The following is a 21,503-nucleotide window of genomic DNA, read 5'->3' as shown; positions in this document are numbered from 1 at the left end:
TGCTCCTCACGCAATTTGCTACACATTTATCACACACACAGTATAAACAGTTACACACACACTAATACAGATAAACTCAAACAACATTGCACACACACTTCATATATATATATATATATATATATATATATATATATAACATGCATAATGCATCAGTCTATAGCTGATTTACTGAATTGGTTAGTTACACAGATGAGAGGCAGCACATCCTACCCAGAAACAAAGAGACCACAGAAAAGAACTATATGTTATACACTCACAAAGTGGTCCCCTGTGGCTCACACTGTGGTCCCCTGTGCCTCACACACAGCTCACTTCCAGTACCGTATGCATAGATATACAGTATATCATTGAGGTCTCCTGTGCCCCCACACACAGCCCTCTCTCTCCAATACTATATACAGATACATAATATTATAGAGAGGTTCCTTCTGCCTCATACCCCCCCCCCCCCCCTTCAGTACTGTAAACGAAGATATACATATAATAAAGAGGTTACCTATGCTTCAAACGCACAGACCCCACCAATACCTTAAATAGAGCTATATAATATGGTGGCCCCCTGTGCCTCACACACACCCCTCTTCCTCACACACACATATTATAAAGAGGTTCCATCTGCCTCACACACCTAACACAATCCCCAGTACCTTATATACAGACATATAATATGGTTATCTCTGCTTCATATAAAGTATTCTGCAGTAGTTTATTCAGAGATAGTCACTAATAAAGAGAGGTTGGTTGTGATGCACACATCTCCACCCACTGCTTTATACACAGACACATCACCAATTAGAAAGTTACCTACATACATAAAACAACCGATAACTTACTGAGGGCTGCAGCGATCACATGGTACACACCGGAAGCTGCATTGAAGTTACCCTTACCCACCCAGCTACTTCCTGTAGTACTCTTTCCCTTGTGGTCACGGCAGCCATGTGACTTGTGACATCATAGGTCCTTCTGCTGGAAGGGAAGAAGCTGCTACACTATCCGTATTCAACATGGATGACTCACGTAGGTAAACACAAGCAAAGCCACCTGCATATGCTGTACTAAAGGAATCCTGTGTGTGGGTATGAAACAACATGCTCTGGGGAGGGAGCTTAGTGTGTGTGAGGCAGTGGGAACCTCACAATAACTTACATAATAATCTGTACATACGGTAATAGGGATCGGTCTGGATGTGTGTGAGGCAGAGGAAACATCTGTATTTATAATTTAGATCTGTATATAAGGTGCAGGGGGGCTGTGAGTGTTAGACCCAGGGAACCTCTCTATAATAATATAGGCATGTATATAAGTTATTAGGAAGGGATTGTGTATATGAGACACAGGAAACCGCTCTATAATAATATAGATCTGTGTAATATATATAAGGTACTGGGGAGGGGCTATGTGTGTGGGACAAGCAATCTCTCTGGGTGAATGTGTGAGTCAGAGCCTATAATATTATAGTTCAGTAAATAATTTAGAATGCTAAACTAAGATTTTACCTATATCTGTATATAAGGTACTGGGGCTGTGTGTGAGAGACAGAGGAATCATCTCTAGACTCTATACTATTATATACCTGTATATAAGGTACTGGGGATGGGGTTGCGTGTAAGAGGCAGAGGAATCATCTATATAATATATATCTATCTTTATATAAGGTGCTGGAATGGGGGACGGTGAGGGAGAAACAGAGTGAGCCTCTCTATAATATTATATATCTGTATATAATGTATTGGGCAGGGGGCTGTGTGTGTGGCAGAGGGAACAGTCTTTACTATGAGGTGTATGAATGCATACATATATGTGAAGTGTATATGTGAGTTTGTATACATATATGTGGGCTATACGTGTATGCATAGGTCAGTGTGTGTATAAGTGTATGTATGGCTATTATTTTTATATATGTAATTTCTGTCATGTATGTGCTACTGCTGCAGGTCTCAGTGTTACACAATATCACTGACCATGAAGAAGAAGTTGCCTGAGCGGATCCTTAATCACATCCTGGAGATTCTCTACCTGCTGACGGGAGAGGTGAGAAAACATCATAATGACACCATGGTAACCTTTTGCAGGGAATATTGTGTATTAGTTGCTTAGCAACAAGAAGTGGCAGATGCTGAGAGAAAAATAAGAAGCCTGTGTGTAAGATATTTGTGCAAATACAAAAATGTTGAATTGTTCTGGGAATATTCTCTTGTAGTTATTTGAGCATAAGATGGTGTCTTATTCCTGTTTAAAATATGGAATTGTTAAGGATGTGTGTTGCTGCAGTACCCTTCTATAGCCTTTTCATTGTAGCTGCTGTTTGTGAGAGAGAGATCTGATGCAGAGAAAATGACATGCATGTATGTTTGTTTTGTACTCATTCTGGGCTTCTCTGTTACTCTGCTTCTTATCTGCTTTCTGAGGAGTGTCACGTGTCTGTAGTAGATGACTTCTTAGCTTAATATATGAGCCGTCTGCCTCAGGTTTTATCCGCTCATCAGGAGTTGTCTCAGTGGCCAGGAAATGATCGGGGCTGCATATATTTCCGCGATTTTGTAGCTCTTGTTACTGCGATCGTAGTAGATGCGGTTTACATATTTGGCCTATGGCGGTCCTCCAGCGCTTTCGCTATGCGGTCTTTATGTATTCTGTGCCTGCTCCTTGCCACAGAGTCCTTTCAGTTCGGCAGCAGTTTTGTCTGATTCTATGTTACATCCTTTTATGTGAAACAGGGACTGCCAGTTTTTTTGCTTTGAAATGCACAGAGCTTTTCCACTAGCCATCCGTCTCCATGCTCTTCCTGACTCCGCCCCCAAAATGACCATTTAAATGCTTATAATATGTTTTTTACACGCACATCTTTTACCAATGCGGCTCTTAATTGCTGATAAATACTAGTGATGTCCGGTTCATGAACGAATCGTTCATTTGAACCGGATCTTTTCACTGAACTGAATGAATCAGTACATCAGACTGAACTGATTCGTTTGAAACAGTTCAGTTCCTGAGTCATCAGCAGCACTCTGGTAATACGATCCTAGAGTGAGTTCTGCTCTGCTAACTCCTCCTTTAATGAATCACACAGCAGTATCTCACTCTAGGATCATATTACCAGTGTTGTTGAATCAGTGAACTGTTAGCTAACTCGTCTGCAATGAATCAGTCTGTTAACAGTTCACTGATTCAAAAGAAGTGAACTGTTTGCAAAGACTCAGTGTACTGCTAACAGACAGATTCATTGCATACGAGTTAACTAACAGTACACTGATTCAAATATCAGGTACAGACCCCTGCATTTACCCCCTAACTGCAACTTACATTAACCCATTCAGCATCCCATGTTTGTGTATATATATATATATATATATATATATATATATAATTTGTTGTTCTTCCTCTATATCTAAGCTAACTTTTACTTAGCAACAGCTACAAATTATATATATATATATATATATATACACACAAACATGGGATGCTGAATGGGTTAATGTAATTGCAGGGGTCTGTTGAGAACCGCTGTGAGTGTGACCTGTTATTTGAATCAGTGTACTGTTATCTAAATGATTCATTAGAGTTACAGTACACTGAGTCATTTACATACAGCACTGCAGGAAACGAATCTGCGGCTCTACAGTTCACCTACTGAACATGAGGTAGAGCCTCTACCTCATGTTCAGTAGGTGAACTGGTGAATCGGTTCATGAACCGGTTCAGTTAATCGAACCGTCCGAAATGAACCGATTCACCCAAAAGAACCGAACTGCACATCACTAATAAATACTGTGCATATGTAAAAACTTTATTGTGTTCACAGATATTTTGCAAGGGATGTTAAACAGTAAATAAATGCTAGACATCATGATGTATTTAAAGCAAAGATTAGAATAATATGTAGATGTACAATTACATTAGTTTAAATTTTGAAAATATAAAGGTTTGGGGCGCGATCCGATATACGGCGTAGTTTGCGGAGCAAGCGAGGTACTAGTTTTCTATTTATCTCTGTTTGTGTAAATAAAACCAGTGTTCTCCCTAGGACTTTTTTATAGGGTGCACCACCCGGCTGATTTTACTGTCCACCATGCTAAAAGTTTAGCCAATATTAAAGGATCACAAAACTTAGAATTTTTATCCGTAATTACATTATCAGATTTAAATCACGAACGTTTATATATCATAATTTATATACTTATACACAAAAACGTTTATAAATCTAATAAAAATATATTTTATTTTTCGATTATGACATACATGAAGCCAAACCCCCTATTATTGGTCGTCCACTACCAAAACTATTCTCCAATCAAAATTTGTCTTTGCGCCTATCATTAGAAGCCAATTTTGTCACCATGCGCACGCGCACTTCGTTACTGACATTCGCGCATGCGCATATTATACCGGTGATACCAGAAGATTCATTCTGCTGTTTAGATGGAGAGTGACGTATTCGATGACGAGGTCCTACAATCACGCATGCGCATTGTGGCGTAAGTCCGACATTTTGATAACTCAGGTTATCGTAGATGATTGGTGCATGGAAACGAAGATTCAAGCGGTGGGTTTGGAATTCAATAAATTCTTAGAGCAGAATATCTCGATAACGGTAAAAGTATGAAACACAAAGCGGATTACAAATATAATTGATACATAAGAGAACTTTATAGCAACGTTTAGTGTCCCTTTAAGTTAAAAAATTAGCTAATGTTAAAAATGTTAAATTTTTATTGTACAAATTCTCATGAAATACATTTATGTTAACCCCTTCACTCAATAAGACGTATATATAGGTCTTGCACTATTTTGCCTGTCGTACTGCAAGACGTATATATACTTCTTCGCTTCAGGAAGCTCCAGCACTCTCAGCTATTAAAGGGACAGTCTAGTATAAATTAAACTTTCATTATTCAGATAGGACTTTTAATTTTAATCAACTTTCCAATTTAATTTTTTGATCAAATGTGCTTTTTTCTCTTGGTATTCTTAGTTTAAACTAATCATAGGTAGGCTCATATGCTAATTTCTAAGCCTTTGAGGGCTGCCTCTTATCACATGCTTTGTAAATCTCTTTTCAACACAAAGAGACAGAAAGTACACGTGGGCCATATAGATAACACTGTGTTCAGGCACAGGGGGTTATTTAAGATTTAGCACAAAACAATGCTAAATGTAAGACAATAGATAATAAACAGTCACAGTCATGTGATCAGGGGGCTGGAAGAAGGTTCCTAGATACAAGGTAATCACAGAGGTAAAAAGTATATTAATATAACTGTGTTGGTTGTGCAAAACTGGGCAAAACTGGGGAATGGGTAATAAAGGGATTATATTATCTATATTTTAAAACCATAACAATTCGAAGGTAGACTGTCCCTTTAAGTTACAGCCGAGATCTGGAGTCCCTGAAACTTAAAGGGCCACTAAACCCCAAATTTTTATTTCATGATTCAGATAGAGAATACAATTTTAAACAACATTCCAATTTACTTTTATTATCTAATTTGCTGCAATCTTTAGATATCCTTTGTTAAAGAAATAGCAATGCACATTGGTGAGCCAATCACATGAGGCATCTATGTGCAGCCACCAATCAGAAGCTACTGAGCCTATCTAGATATGCTTTTCAGGAAAGAATATCTAGAGAATGAAGCAAATTAGATAATAGAAGTAAATTAGAAAGTTGTTAAAAATGGTATTCTCTATCTGAATCATGAAAGAAAAAAAATTGGGTTTAATGTCCCTTTAAGGCATCTGCCACATAAAGAGCCGGAGCGCGATCGGTGCGCCGGCTCCATATGAGGGCAGATGCCTGATCGTTACAGACGGTGACACACACCAGATCGTTGCTGGTGCCGGGGGGGGGGGCCCTACGCCACGGCCAAAAATAAATAAAAGGACAGGGAGGGATGGGGCAGCTACACTACAGAAAAGGTGTATGGGCTTTGTGTGGAGGTCTCTAACTAAGGATCGATGGAGGAAGCTACGCTACAGAAAAAAATGCAGTTTATAGGTACTGGCAGACAGCTGCCAGTACCTAAGATGGCGGCTAATAGCTAGAGGAGGGAGGTTTAGAGAGCTGTTTGGGGGGATCAGGGGGGTTGGGGAGTAAGGGGGGATCCTACACTGCAGAAAATTTAATATATATATATATATATATACAGGTAGCCCTCAGTTTACGCCGGGGTTAGGTTCCAGAAGGAATGGTTGTAAATCGAAACCGTTGTAAATTGAAACCCAGTTTATAATGTAAGTCAATGGGACGTGAGGGAGATTGGTTCCAGGCGCCTCTCAAAATTGTCATTAGTAACACCTAATACATTATTTTTAAAGCTTTGAAATGAAGACTTTAAATGCTAAACAGCATTATAAACCTAATAAAATAATCACACAACACAGACTTCTCTTGCATGTTTCTGCAAACCGTTCTTTCTATTCATTCCAATCTGGACTGATTTATAGACAGGAAGATATTGTTCCTTTGAAATCTGCTCGATAGCTCAGGTCTGGTTAAACTGATTAATTTCAGCTTGCTTGGCTTTGCTGCAACACAAGCAGACAGCTCCACCTACTGGCTATTTTAATAAATGCACTGCTTCTCAATGCTTTTCAATAGCAGTCACATGACTGGAAAAAAAAGGTTGTTATTCTGAAACGGTGTAAATTGAACCGTTGTAAAACGAGGGCCACCTGTGTGTGTGTGTATATATATATATATATATATATATATATATATATATATATATATATATATATATATATATATATTTATTTTATAAATAAGAAAAAAAGGCCTCATATTTTCGTACTGGCAGACTGTCTGCCAGTACCTAAGATGGGGGTGACGAGGGTGTGTGTGAGGGAGGGAAGAGAGCTGTTTGGGAGGAATCAGAGGGGTGGGAAGTGTCAGATGGGAGGCTAGTTCCTACAATAAAGCTAAAATTAACCTTTTAAACTACCTAATTTAAATCGGATATATAATGTGCATATATACAATATTTACTGTGTGTGCCGATATTTTGCAATGCAACAATGAATTCCTGATATATTCTGTGCATATATACAATATTTACTGTAGGTGCAGATATTTTGCAATACAACCATTAATTCCTGATAAATACTGTGCATATACACAATATTTACTATAGGTGCAGATATTTTGCAATGCAACAATTCATTCCTGATATATATACTGTGCATGATGCATCTTAATAATATTTATTGTGTGTGCAGATATTTTGCAATGCAACAATTAATTCCTGATATATACTGTGCTTATATACAATATTTAATGTAGGTGCAGATATATTGCAATGCAACAATTAATTCCTGATATATAATGTGCATATATACAATATTTACTGTAGGAGCAGATATTTTGCAATGCTTTTCCATGTGAACATGATGAGATGGGGAATATGATAACGGGATACACACAGGTGATGTGAGAGGGGTCAGTGATGTTTTTATGTTTCATTCTTGCAGCGTGTGACTAACTCACTGACAGCGAGTGACATGACCGGGGACAAGATGACGACAGAGAGGATACTGACCCACACCCTGCAGATCATGTACCTGCTGACAGGGGAGGTGATGGAATATGTCATAATAACATCTGCATGGCCCTGTCACTGGTTGTATTTGTTTATTTACACATATTAACATGTTTTGAAATTATTAGAATTTGCTGATTGCAGCCTGACATGTCCTCGCTCATTCTGTACATGGGGTATATAACCTTTTCATACTAAAGGCCAAACATATGTATCTGTGTGTATATACTTTAAAATCAAGGGTAATCTGAAAAACAAAACATCCAAAAATGTATTTCTTATATATATATATATATATATATATATATATATATATATATTATATTAGACAAAAAATATTCAAATATCTATGTAAAGTTTTTAGAATTTCTTATCACTGAGGATGCCCACAAAGCTGGCACATTTAAAAAAAAAAATTTATGTAAAGAAAAGCTACAAGCACCTGAAAATGGCTCTTAGGGGGCTGAGTGGTTGCGGTGAATTATTGTAGCGAGACCTTGCAATTTAGAGGTTAAATGCTATGAGGGTGTGTCAGTTTATGTGTTTGTTATGGAGCCTATAATGCAGGTGGGTACTGCTCACAGTATCAGTTTACAGCTTTTAAAAAGCGATATTAAAAGTTTATCATTCTGTGCATTGTGCACGTGATATTTAGCTGGTCATATTATGGTAATTTTGCCCAGCACTCTAATTAGCACATTTTATTATAAGCATGTGATGCACTAACTAAGTTGAGAAAAAAAGATGGCAAATCCCATCTAGAGGTGCGCTTGAGAGTGAAACATATACCAATTCCAAACGATAGATGAAGATCTAGGCTGCTCTCTTGGCACAAAACAGTTCATCAAACGAAATCCTAAAAAGGAACAAAAAAAAAGGAACAGCTGTTCATTTTAACTTTTAATAAATAGTTTTTATTATACCCCTTTGGAGCCTGGATTTTTATCACCATTCTACAAGTCACTGGTGCTTTTGGGATTTTAGACTTGCAGTGCCTCTCTGTCCCTCCCGAGTACTCGCTGAGTACGATTGTTCCGCTGGGATTTTCGGAAGAGTAAGGTGTGCGGCAAGATTCATCATCGATTGGTCGATCCGCCGTCTTGAGAGGTGTGGACGTGATTCTGTACCTGATTGGCGGAAAGGTCCCACGTGACGGTTCAGCATCTTTGGCCGAGTGTTTGTCTGCCGGGCGACAAACAGGTCCCGGTCTGAGATATCTGGCATAATATAGTGCCGCTTCGTTTGTGAGTATAACTGTTGGCCTTACCTGTTAGCCCTTGGTTTCTACGTTATTACCCTATTGGCGCCTCTTTGTTCCTTTTTAGGATTTCGTTTGACTTACTAAGTTGCCCACAACAAACAAGTCTTTCAGAAATATTTTAACCGGTGAATTCTAATAACAAATTGTGGAATACTGAAACACGGACCAAAGTCTCTCTTGACTTGTAATATAGACTGTAATATTTTGTTCTGGTTAGTGGTGGCATATATTTATCTCTAAAGGTTACATTCCAGCCCTTGGTCTTTGGATGGAAAATTTGCCTTTATAGAATTGCACCATTACAGGAAAAATCCATCCCCCCATTGCAGCAGCATTAACCAACTGATTATAGAGGTGCGCACTGCTGGGGAATGTGACATTATACTAGAGCCAGGGCTCAGTAACTCTTTACTTACCCATCCGGCCCGTTGAGTATTTTCCTACCTTCTGTGTCTCTGGATGTTCTCAGTAACATTATCCTGGCTTTTTCAGTAAAAGTGTTTGACAGATCCAGTCCCTGTGTTATTGCTGAATGAGTTGTGTTTGTGTTTCAGGTGCCTATAAAGTGTGATGATGTTGCTGTGTATTTCTCTATGGAGGAGTGGGAGTATATAGAGGGACACAAGGAGCTTTACAAGGACGTCATGATGGAGACTCACCAAGCACTAAGGACTAATGAGATCCCAGGAAATGAGAGCTCAGGTAACGCTGTGTAGTAATAAATATCTCACTCAGGAAATGCACAAACACTACAGAAGTAACTGAAAGTGTAAATCTACAATCCGTCATGTGTGTTAATCTAATGAGCTGTCTGATTATAAACAAGTTTTATACCCAATAAATATCAAAACATTTTTTAGAAGGGTGTGAGAGGCAAAAAGTTTGTCAGGGATATTAATGCAATTATATATGAAAATTTTTATAATCACGAATATCTATGTAAAGTGATGATAAACTCTCCCTTTATAAAAACAGATCTGGAATGTTAGTGATATTTTAGATGGAGTTTAAGTCATCAATGAAGATGCAATATAACTTTTTGAATTGTCCAATCAGCTCTCTTCATATGTGTCACTTTTGTTGTAGCTAGAGCGCTGATTGGAAAACAATTGAAACCGTTAGCTCACCAAAAAAATTAATTTTAAACTTGGTGGCGGAGCACGCGGTATTTGAACTTTATATCTATATTAAAAAGTAAGTTATAGCGCATCTTCATTACAACTGATTAATTAAACTCAATGTAAAATATCACTAACATTCCGCATCTGATTTTATAAAGGGGAGACTTTACCATCACTTTATGCAACAGACTAGCAGGAAATGCATGTCACATTCTTAGGTTGTAATGCGCATTGGCTGATAGAAAAATGTAGCTTTATCCAGCAACAGATCATCTTTAAAAAAATTAAATAGAATACATTGTAAATTGTTTAATGATTAGCAAAAATAAACTAAATGTATTCTCTATTAGAACTAACAGGTCACAGTGATGAAAATCTAGACACAGGAACACAAAGAGAACTTGTACAGGATATTCAGCCATCAGATGTCTCTGCAAGTGAGTGATCTATTGTATAAGCTTCACACTTTAAAAAAACCCACCTGATTCTGATATTATTTCACGCTATAAAAATGATGAGCCTCAGTACAAACAGGTTGCAATGCTAAAATCTATTTGGTTCATAAACCTACCGGGCAAGATTACATATGTGGTGTATTTTTTAGCGCAACTGCTGAAACCTACGTCACCCGTAAGTTCACCTCGCGCAAAAAAACCACTAAAATTACAAAATAAAAAAAAAATCTAACATTACAAAAAATAACAAACTAAATTATCCAAAATAAAAAAAGTTATTCCTATATTCTAATACCCCCGTTTAAACCCTCCCCCAATCTAGAAATAAAATAACAATAGTCCTAAAAAAGACCTTTTTGTAGGGCATTGCCCTAAAGTTAAAGGGACAGTATACACTCATTTTCATATAACTGCATGTAATAGACACTACTATAAAGAATAAGATGCACAGATACTGATATAAAAATCCAGTATAAAATTGTTTAAAAACATACTTAGAAGCTTTCAGTTTAGCTCTGTTGAAAAGGCAGCTGGAAAGCCCCCTCCCCCTTCCTTTGCATATGAAAAGACCATTTACACAAACAGGAGCAAGCTGGAGTAGGTATATGACGGTATGCTCTTACAACTTTGGGGCTTGGTTAGGAGTCTGAAAATCAGAGCAATGTTATTTAAAAATAAGCAAAACTATACATTTAAAAAAAAAAAAAACTTTATGGGCTATATAAATAGATCATCTACAAAACATTTATGCAAAGAAAATCAAAGAAAAAATGATTGTATAATGTCCTTTTAATAGCTCTTTTGCCAAAAAATAAACAAATTACCCCTTAACACCTAACTAAAAAACCCAAAAAACGAATGTACCCATTGCCCCTAAAAGGGCATTTGGATGGGCATTGCCCTTAAAATCGCATTCAGCCCTTTTTCAGCACATTAAAAATAAAAAAGCCCTTATCTAAACATAAAAACCACCCCAAAAACAAAACAAAAAAACCTAACACTAACCCCCAAAATTGGAACTCACCGTTGCTGAAGGCCGGCAAATCATCTTCATCCTCGCAGCTCCGTCTTCATCCATTATGGGACTATCTTCTTTAATCTTCATCCATGCCGCTATCCATCTTGTATCTTCATCCCGATGGCGGCTGCAAAGTCCTCGGCGATCCTCTTAGTCCGCGTGACACAGAGGTCCTCTTCATGCGATCTCCTGCCACACAATGAAGATTGAATGCAAGGTACCCCTTTTATATGGGGGTACCTTTGCATTCCTATTGGCTGACAAATTCAAATCAGCCAATAGGATGAAAGCTGCTTACATGCTATTGGCTGATTTGACTTTGATTCTTCGTGTCTACTTTAAGGGTACCTACCTGTGTCACATGTATTTGCGAGATAGGGCACAGGTAAGTGTATGTGTGTGATCTGTCTCACTTTTAGTTCTACTACTCCCACCCAATAAAGCACATAGATTAAAACTCACCTTTTATTTGTGGTGATTGTGATATAACTTATGTAGGGCTGAATTCTAAATGTAATTATAGCAAAAAGACTGTAAACCGCTTCAGCACAAGGGTATGAAATGGCTCAGCAGTTAAAGGGATAGGAAAGACAAAATGAAACTTGCATGATTCAGATAGAGCATACCGTTTTAAGACACTTCTAAAATTTACTTCTATTTTCAAATGTGCCTTGTTCTCTTGGTATCCCTTGTTGAAAACGAATATGAACATATCCTACACTAGTGGAACTAGCTGCTGATTGGTGTCTGCACAGATTTGTCTGTTGTAGACAGGTGCAAAAGGACACCGGAGGGCGCTAATAGATCCTAAAATGACCATATAATATATGATACATAAAATACTACAATATATGATACAAAACTAAAAAATGATAAAAAGAATGGAAAATGGCACCTCATTAAATGTTAAGCAACACAGTATTGGAGTCCACTATGCGTGAGTTGAACAGACAGTCTGTTGGATCAATATGAAGTCCAATATAATTTCAGCCGACCGCAACAGCCTCCAAATGGCCGCAGGGATGAATCCTCTCTTCAGATGACACCCCCCCCCCCATGCAATTATAGGTTCGGTAATGAGCGGCATTATATAGCCGGTTCAAAAGTGTACTACATTATGCCTGAGGAAACGGCCGATTGAGCTGAGAAACGCGTAGCAATTTTTATTGATGTACATTATTCACCTACTTGTGTATTAAGGATTTTATGTTTTATCAATGATTAAAGGATATTCTTTTTTTAAATCATTTTCCGCAATTCATAACAAGTAAGGTGTTCATTACCGAACCACTGTGGAGTTCCAGTGAGTCTGCTGTTGTCTGGCATCTGTGGGGAGAGTGTTGCCGGAGAGAGCAAGCTGGTTTGCTCTGATAGCCAGTCTGTGTCCACAAGCACATTGGTGTGCTCGGCCAAAGTGTGAGTACCCTGGAAATAGAGTGTTGCTGTTTGTGTGGGCTACTTTGGGCTGTGGATGCACACAATGGTCGTCCTTCTCTATTTGTAATCCATACAGATTTGTCTGCCATCATCTGAAGAGAGCAGTTCACATATGACAGACAGCACACACCTGATGCACGTGATGGAGGGCTACTGCATACGCCAGTCTGTAATGTAGTAACAACTGAAGTCCACAGCACCAATAAATTGAAAGAAAAAAGATTTTCAAGCTTTATAGCATTTATTTATCCTTTACAGCTTCATACAGCATGGACACCCAGCAGCAAATGCAACGTTTCGGGCGTTAACCCTTACTCATGCTAATACAGAACACCTGTGAGCTGCTCCTTAAATACCATATGATTTAACCATTACCTCACCATGGTACAAAACATACATTTAAAAACACAGTATACCACCACCTGGTGGTCAAAAACATAATTCATTTATATATAGATAGACAAAGTATCATTAAAACCAAACTGCTGTTACTTATACCTTTTGTATATTTTTCATATGATAAATTCATTTATACTGCATGTAACTTATAAACAGAGAACTGGACATTGTCTACATTATATTGAAGTTTACAAAAAGACTGTCATGTCTATTTCCCTGTTTATGCCTCTAGGGGCTAAAGTTTCCAATGTATGTATCCAAAAGGATTCTTTCCTCTTTAGTTGTAATTCCCTATTACCTCCCCTCCTAAGGGGTTCAACGCTGTCTATGATTTGCCACCTAAGCTGGGAGATGTTGTGACCAGCTTCAAGAAAGTGACAGGCTACCGGGGCATTTTTGTCCCCACATCTAATATTTGATCTGTGTTGACTGAGGCAGTCACGTATCTTCCTAACTGTCTCCCCTAAATAGATTTTAGAGCATGGACATTTTATTAAATATATGACATGTGTAAATTCGCACGTAAAAAAAACTTTGATTTTAAACTTTCTACCTGTGTGGGGATGCACAAACGCCTTACCCTTAATCACTGAGTTACAACTGGCACAATTTAGGCATGGATATGTACCATATGATTTAGCTGATATATATGTTTGTACCTTCATTCTATTGCCAATATCATTTTTGACTACTAGATCTTTAATATTAGGTACTCTCCTATATGCCATAAGAGGATAATTTTGAAATTGTATTATATCAGTATTGCATTGTTTCAATACATGCCAGTGTTTTTTCAGACTCTGGGCTATTTCAGTGCTGTATGGGTTATACTGTGTGACACACACTAGTCTATCTTGCTTATCCTTAGGTTTAACACTTTTATCATAAATACTAGTGGCTTTGTGTCTCTCAGTCTCAACTAACTTTGGAGGATAGCCTCTTTGGACAAATCTCTCAGTCATTTCATTAAGTCTCATTTCCTTTTTTGAACTGTCACTGACTATTTTATGAACTCTAACCATCTGGCTCTTAGGAAGGGAATTTATAAGGGACTCATGGTGGAAACTGTCAAATTTAAGCAGGGAATTTCTATCTATACTCTTCCTATATAAATCTATATTAATGCTACCCGTCAATACATCCTTGTGTACTTCAGTATCCAGGAATACAATATTGGTTTCACTAAAGCTTAGTGTAAATTTTAGACCCTGCACTGCACCATTCAACTGGTCGACAAATGCCAGTAGGGATCCACTGTCGCCCCACCACACGCCAAACATCTGAAGAAAGGATTCATCCCTGCGGCCATTTGGAGGCTGTTGCGGTCGGCTGAAATTATATTGGACTTCATATTGATCCAACAGACTGTCTGTTCAACTCACGCATAGTGGACTCTCATACTGTGTTGCTTAACATTTAATGAGGTGCCATTTTCCATTCTTTTTATCATTTTTTAGTTTTGTATCATATATTGTAGTATTATATGTATCATATATTATATGGTCATTTTAGGATCTATTAGCGCCCTCCGGTGTCCTTTTGCACCTGTCTGTTTCTATTTTTTACACATAGCTTCCATAGTTTATGTGTTGGGAGGTGCTGCTTTTTATTTATTTTTATTAATTTTACTATATAAGTATATCTCACAGATGTTTTGTGTCACTATACCATTACTAATTTATATATCAGATTAATTGTATAATGGGGTGTTTGGTTTACATATTATCCCCAATTTGGTATATATTTTAGAAATTAGATACTCATTGCAACATAGCAGACATTTCATTTTTTAGGTTGTACCATCATCACGTATTGTACTATAGCGCCCTCTAGTGATTGATTCACAGATTTGTCTGTTGTGATTGGCTAACTAGATGTGTTTGATCTAGCTGCCAGCAGTGCAATGCTGATCCTTCAGCAAAGGATTAGAAGATAATAAAGCCAATTTGATAATAGAAATAAATAGAATTCTGATTGGTTATAATTGGGGCTGTGTTTGCAGCGAGTAATATAACTGATTCTAATTTACTGCATGACACCAGTTGTATTTACTGTTGTGCTGATGTCATTACAAAGAATGCTTCTTACTGATGTGACTGCTAGTGATGTAGGCTCAGGTTTATTTAGCTTAAATTACACAATTTTTCACATTTTGTTTTGAAAGAGACAACAGAAATTGTAAAGAGTTATTTGTTTATTTCATCTGGGGGGTTTTTCTTCAGGTGAAAATGATGCTAAGATTTCATGTAACACGGAACAAACAGAAGATCAGTGGCAAAGAAATATGCCAGAAGCAGCAGAGCAGGAAATATGTGATAATATAAGTACAGGTAGGTGTGTGTGTGTGACTTGTCTGTGGGACGCAGGGGACATGTGAGTATACGTGTGTTATATGTCTAAGAGAAGCAGGGCACAGGTGAGTGTATGTGTGACACGTGAGAGGGATGCAGGGAGCAGGTGAGTGTAAGTTTGTGACATGTCTGTGTGAAACAGGGCACAGGTGAGTGTATTTGTGTGACATGTCTTTGGGAAGTACTGCACAGGTGAGTGTATTCGTGTGACATGTCTTGGGGGAGTAGGGTAGGGTACATATTAGTGAATATACACATCACACACAGGGCACAGGTGATGTGTATGTTCACTAATATAGTTTATTTTAGACATTATATATTACTTTTTATATAAAATGATAATCTGGTCTTCATTACAAGTAAAGAATATATGGCATAAATGCAACATTATTAAGCAATAAAACATAACAATAAGCACTCATGTTGCATATTAAAGCGCTTTTAAACTTAAAGTGAAGGTAAACTTTGGTGAATGAAAGCCCGTTTTTTAAAAATACTATTAAAAACAGGGGCACTTTCATTCATCAAAGTTTACAAAGCAGCCGTTTTGATTAAAACCTTACCTTTTTTATTTTCACAGCCAGAGCAGCTTCCCCCTCCTGGACTAATCCGGCTTCCTCCAATCACAACATGGCCTCAGGCAATGACTACCCTGGCGGGAAAGCCATGATTGGAGGAAGCCGGATTAGTCATTGCTGACGTGTGAAGAGAGGATTTCCAGGAGGGGGAAGCTGCTCTGACTGTGAAAAGAAAAAAGGTACGTTTTTAATCAAAACGGCTACTTTGTAAACTTTGATGAATGAAAGTGCCTCTGTTTTTAATAGTATTTTTAAAAAACAGGCTTTCATTCACCAAAGTTTACCTTCACTTTAACCCTCTTTCCTGTGATGTACAGTCGTATGCAAAAGTTTAGGCACCCCTGACCATTTCCATGATTTTCATTTATAAATAATTGGGTATTTGGATCAGCAATTTCATTTTGATAACAGCCTCTAGACGCTTCCTATAACCTGTAATGAGTGTCTGGATTCTGGATGAAGGTATTTTGGACCATTCCTCCTTTCAAAACATCTCCAGTTCAGTTAGGTTTGATGGTTGCCGAGCATGGACATCCCGCTTCAAATCACCCCACATATTTTCAATGATATTCAGGTCTGGGGACTGGGATGGCCATTCCAGAACATTGTACTTGTTCCTCTGCATAAATGCCAGAGTAGATTTTGAGCAGTGTTTTGGTCGTTGTCTTGTTGAAATATCCAGCTCCGACGTAACTTCAACTTCGTGACTGATTCCTCAACATTATTCTCAAGTATCTGCTGATATCATGTAGAATCCATACGACCCTCAACTTTAACAAGATTCCTAGTACCGGCACTGGCCACACAGCCCCACAGCATGATAGAACATCCACCAAATTTTACTGTGGCTAGCAAGTGTTTATCTTGGAACGATGTGTTCTTTTGCCGCCATGCATAACGCCCCTTGTTATGACCAAATAACTCAATTTTTGTTTCATCAGTCCACAGCCCCTTCTTCCAAAATGAAGCTGGCTTGTCCAAATGTGTGTTTTCATACCTCAAGCGACTGTGTTTGTGGCGTGTGTGCAGAAAAGGCTTCTTCCGCATCACTCTCCCATACGCTGAATTGTTGAACGATGCACAGTGACACCATCTGTAGCAAGATGATGTTGTAGGTTTTTGGAGGTGGTCTGTGGGCTGTTTTTGACCGTTCTCACCTTTGCCTCTCCTATATTTTACTTCTGGCCTTAACAAGAACTGTGCCTGTGGTCTTCCATTTCCTTACCATGTTCCTCACAGTGGAGACTGACAGCTTAAATCTCTGCAATATCTTTTTGTAGCCTTCCCCTAAACCATAATGTTAAAAAATATTGGTTTTCAGGTCATTTGAGAGTTGTTTTGAGGCCCCCATGTCGCCACTCTTCAGAGGAGAGTCAAAGAGAACAACAACTTGCAATTGGCCATCTTAAATACCTTTTCTCATGATTGGATGCACCTGTCTATGAAGTTCAAGGCTTAATGGGCTCACCAAACCAATTGTGTGTTCCAATGAATCAGTGCTAGGTAGTTACAGGTATTCAAATCAACAAAATGAGAAGGGTGCCGAAAATTTATGCACCTGTCTAATTTCATTTTGATGCATATAGCACATTTTCTGTTAATTCAATAAACTTTATTTCACTACTGAAATATTACTGTGTCCTTCAGTTATTTGATAGATCAAAATGAAATTGCTGATCCAAACACCCAATTATTTATAAATGAAAATCATGGAAATTGTCAGGAGTGCCTAAACTTTTGCATACGACTGTAAATGCTCTTAGCCTTTTTAAGTTAACTCACTAACTGTGGTGGTTTGATGTTATTTTGGAGATTTGTCACAAGTTGATATCCTTTTGGTTTAGCTGTATTGAGGTCTTTAAGCTTTTTCAGCTAAATAACCCTCCTCATCTATATGATATAACAGAACTGCCTGAGTAATACAGTAGGCTTGGGAGCTGCTGATTATCCCAGAAGGTGTAGTTGACACGTGAGTGAGATTCTTCTCTATGATGAAGATTTTATATATTGCTTAGATATACTACACCACCTGGGGACATTTTCTTTGTTTTTGTTGTTCTAGAGTCATCCTTTTTACTACAAGCACACAAGCAGTAGTTATAAAGTAGTTATAATTAGTTTATGGGCTGAAATAGTTGTATTACTCAAAGTTTCTGTGAACACAATTTTAAAAGGACTTGATACATTAGGTATAAAAACATTAATTTCTATTTAGTTTGGTCTTTGAGTAAGTGTGAAATCTCAGAAATTGTCCCTAATGTCCAGTAAACTGCCCTTAAGCCTTAGCATGGAAGCAGGGAAAGGTCTAGTTGTCACAGTGTCTACTACAAGTGTAGGGGACTGACTAAATCAGAACAGTTTATATGATCTCATGATAAAATAATTATATGATTAATAACATTACTCCCAATGTGCTTCTTATTGACAGGGGAATTCACAAACTCCAATAATCCTAGTCATGATCAGAGTGCAGATGCTTCTTTACATCTTCTTCAAAATCAAAGAAGCCACCTGGGAAATTTATGTTCTGAATGTGGGAAATGTTTTCTTAAGAAATCACAGCTTCTTAAACATCTAAAAAATCATACAGGAGAAAATCCATTTTCCTGTCCTATATGTGGGAAATTTTTTAATCATAAAAAAAATCTTGTTGCTCATCAGAAAATTCATACAGGAGAAAAAGGATTTTCATGTTTTTACTGTGGGAAATGTTTTAATCAGAAATCAAATCTTATTACGCATCAGAAAATTCATACTGGGGAGAAAAGATTTTCATGTTCTGACTGTGGAAAATGTTTTAACCAGAAAACACATCTTCTTAGCCATCAGAAAATGCATACAGGGGAGAAAGGATTTTCATGTTCTGACTGTGGAAAATGTTTTACTCTGAAATCAAATCTTATTAGGCATCAGAAGATTCATTCAGGGGAGAAAGCATTTTTATGTTCTGACTGTGGAAAATGTTTTGCTCTGAAATCAACTCTTCTTAGCCATCAGAAAATCCATACAGGGGTGAAAGCATTTTCATGTTCTAAATGTGGGAAATGTTTTACTCGGAAAACAACTCTTATTAAGCATCAGAAAACTCATATTAAAAGAAATCAGAGTTTAACCTTGTGACGGAACCCGGCTACCCCGACTGGGTAGCTCTGCCAAAGGATCTTTCCAACACCTGGAACTTGCCGCTATGTAGCAGAGAAGAGTGATTATAGCAGGAGCCCACCCAAATAACTAGACAGACTAGCATTCAGGTGAAACAAGAACTGACTTTTATTGGGAAAACACACAGTTTATATACACAATCTCATCTAGATAAGAGCCTTATCAGTCCCCTAAATCTCCCGCCATTCCCTCCCCTCCAGACAGGCTGGCGCCATCCATAGAGTCCATTGTTCCATAGTGTCCAGCGGGTTAAGGATGGTGGTTTCGGGGGGATCCCGGGGGAGCACTTCCAGGGTGTAGTTGGGAAGCATTCGGACCCCAGCTGCTATAGTCCAAAAAGCGACGTGATCCATTGCTGTGGGCCGGAGCTATGGGTGGCTAAACATACACCGGGAAGGCCACTGGGGAGTGGGGGTTGTAGAGAGGGGTCCGGAACCTACGGTTCCCAAGGGAGCTCCCCTCCGGCAGTCGCGCCCCACCTCTTGCCCTCCCCAAAGGGTAACAATTTCCAAGAGAGCGGAGCTCTTGGACAAGGGGCCGCTGGAGCGACCTGGGGTAAGGGAAACTGGATATGCGGGACTATGATGTGTGACCTACAAACAAAGTAAATCCAAGGTTTGGGAGATTGCAGTGGCTCTCAAAAAGCCCAAATCTGCTTAGAAACAGGAGGGGGGGGGGAGGTAGTAGGGGGGTGGTGGTTTAACCCATGCAGCCCGGGATCTGTGACAGCTCCCCCTTTCGAGTTCGGTAGACCCGGCTAGATCCACACACGGGTCGGCCTGGGGCTGTCCGAGGAGCTATTCCATTTCAGTTTGCCGGGAGTGTTCATCAGCGTTTCCAATGCTCTTTCCCGGCCTGTACTGAATGTTAAAGGGCTGCAGCGCTAAACTCCACCGCAGTAATTGTCCATTGTCACCAGACACTCTGTTGAGCCATACAAGGGGGTTATGATCCGTGAGGATGGTGAAAGGCCTCCCATAGAGGTAGGGCTGCAGTTTCTTAAGGGCCCACACTAGTGCCAAGCATTCCTTCTCCACTGCTGTGTAGCCTTCTTCCCTGGGCAATAGCTTCCGGCTGATGTAAGCTATGGGGTGGTCCTGCCCTTCCTTGTCTACCTGGCTAAGGACTGCTCCCAACCCGAACATGGAGGCATCTGTGTGGATACAAAAACGTTTGGGTTAGGAGTGGCTAGGACAGGGGCAGAGATCAAGGCAGACTTGAGGCTCTGGAAGGCAGTCTCACATTCTGGGGACCACAGGAAGTCGCTTGCGTGTTAGGTTGGTTAGGGTTTTGGCCAGGGCACTCTAATTGGGGACAAATTTACTATGTAGTGGAGAAGAGTGAATATAGCAGGAGCCCACCCAAATAACTAGACAGACTAGCATTTAGGTGAAACAAGAACTGACTTTTATTGGGAAAACACAGTTTATATATACAATCTCATCAAGATAAGAGCCTTATCAGTCCCCTAAATTTCCCGCCATTCCCTCCAGACAGGCTGGCGCCATCCATAGAGCCCATTGTCCCATAGTGTCCAGCGGGGTAAGTATGGTGGTTCCGGGGTGATCCCGGGGGAACGGCGGCACTTCCAGGGTGTCGTTGGGAAGCCCTCAGTCCCCAGCTGCTATAGTCCAAAAAGCGACGTGATCCTATCTGGGGGCTGGAGCTATGGGTGACAAAACGTACACCGGGAAGGCCACTGGGGAGGGGGGGTTGTAGAGAGGGATCCGGAACCTCCGGTTCTCAAGTGAGCTCCCCTCTGGCAATCACCCCACCTCTTGCCCTCCCCAAGGGGTAAAAATCCCCAAGAGAGTGGAGCTCTGGGACAAGGGGCCGCTGTAGCAACCTGGGATAAGAGACACCGGGGATGGCGGACTATGTGGCCGACCTGCAGTTCCAGGGACCTGGTCAGCCGGATAGGGACTAGGTGGTCCATATATATATATAGTCTCTTTCTCTCCTCCCCTCTCTCTCTCTCCTCCCCTCTCTCTCTCTCCTCCCCTCTCTCTCTCTCCTCCCCTCTCTCTTTCTCTCTCTCCTCCCCTCTCTCTCTCCTCCCCTCTCTTTCTCTCTCTCCTCCCCTCTCTTTCTCTCTCTCCTCCCCTCTCTCTCTTTCTCTCTCCTCCCCTCTCTCTTTCTCTCTCTCCTCCCCTCTCTCTTTCTCTCTCTCTCCTCCCCTC

The 21,503-nt window shown here is 39.4% G+C and overlaps 1 protein-coding gene across 2 annotated transcripts; it reads left to right on the top strand.

Annotated features, from left to right (window-relative positions):
* The first annotated feature begins 940 nt into the window (after window positions 1-940).
* LOC128657024 (oocyte zinc finger protein XlCOF7.1-like) lies at window positions 941-21,480 on the top strand. 2 transcript variants are annotated; one of them, XM_053711253.1, is made up of 7 exons: window positions 941-1,027; window positions 1,941-2,037; window positions 7,474-7,578; window positions 9,357-9,504; window positions 10,274-10,360; window positions 15,455-15,562; window positions 18,590-21,480. In XM_053711253.1, exons 1-7 carry the CDS (start codon window positions 1,011-1,013, stop codon window positions 19,279-19,281), a joined length of 1,254 nt encoding a protein of 417 aa, XP_053567228.1. In that variant the 5' UTR covers window positions 941-1,010; the 3' UTR covers window positions 19,282-21,480. The 2 variants fall into 2 exon arrangements, with proteins under 2 accessions (XP_053567228.1, XP_053567229.1); XM_053711254.1 differs by having other exon boundaries at window positions 963-1,023.
* Window positions 21,481-21,503: the final 23 nt, after the last annotated feature.

Source organism: Bombina bombina, chromosome 4, assembly GCF_027579735.1.
Source record: "Bombina bombina isolate aBomBom1 chromosome 4, aBomBom1.pri, whole genome shotgun sequence".
Classification (NCBI taxonomy): Eukaryota; Metazoa; Chordata; class Amphibia; order Anura; family Bombinatoridae; genus Bombina; species Bombina bombina.
The sequence above is the reverse complement of the archived record's forward strand: the minus strand, read 5'-3'. Positions and strand labels throughout refer to the sequence as shown.

Excerpts from the sequence above, each read along its gene's own strand:
- LOC128657024 (XM_053711253.1), top strand. Across the intron at positions 2,038-7,473 it reads TCTACCTGCTGACGGGAGAG|CGTGTGACTAACTCACTGAC; the intron begins GTGAGAAAACAT and ends TCATTCTTGCAG. Across the intron at positions 9,505-10,273 it reads CCCAGGAAATGAGAGCTCAG|AACTAACAGGTCACAGTGAT; the intron begins GTAACGCTGTGT and ends ATTCTCTATTAG.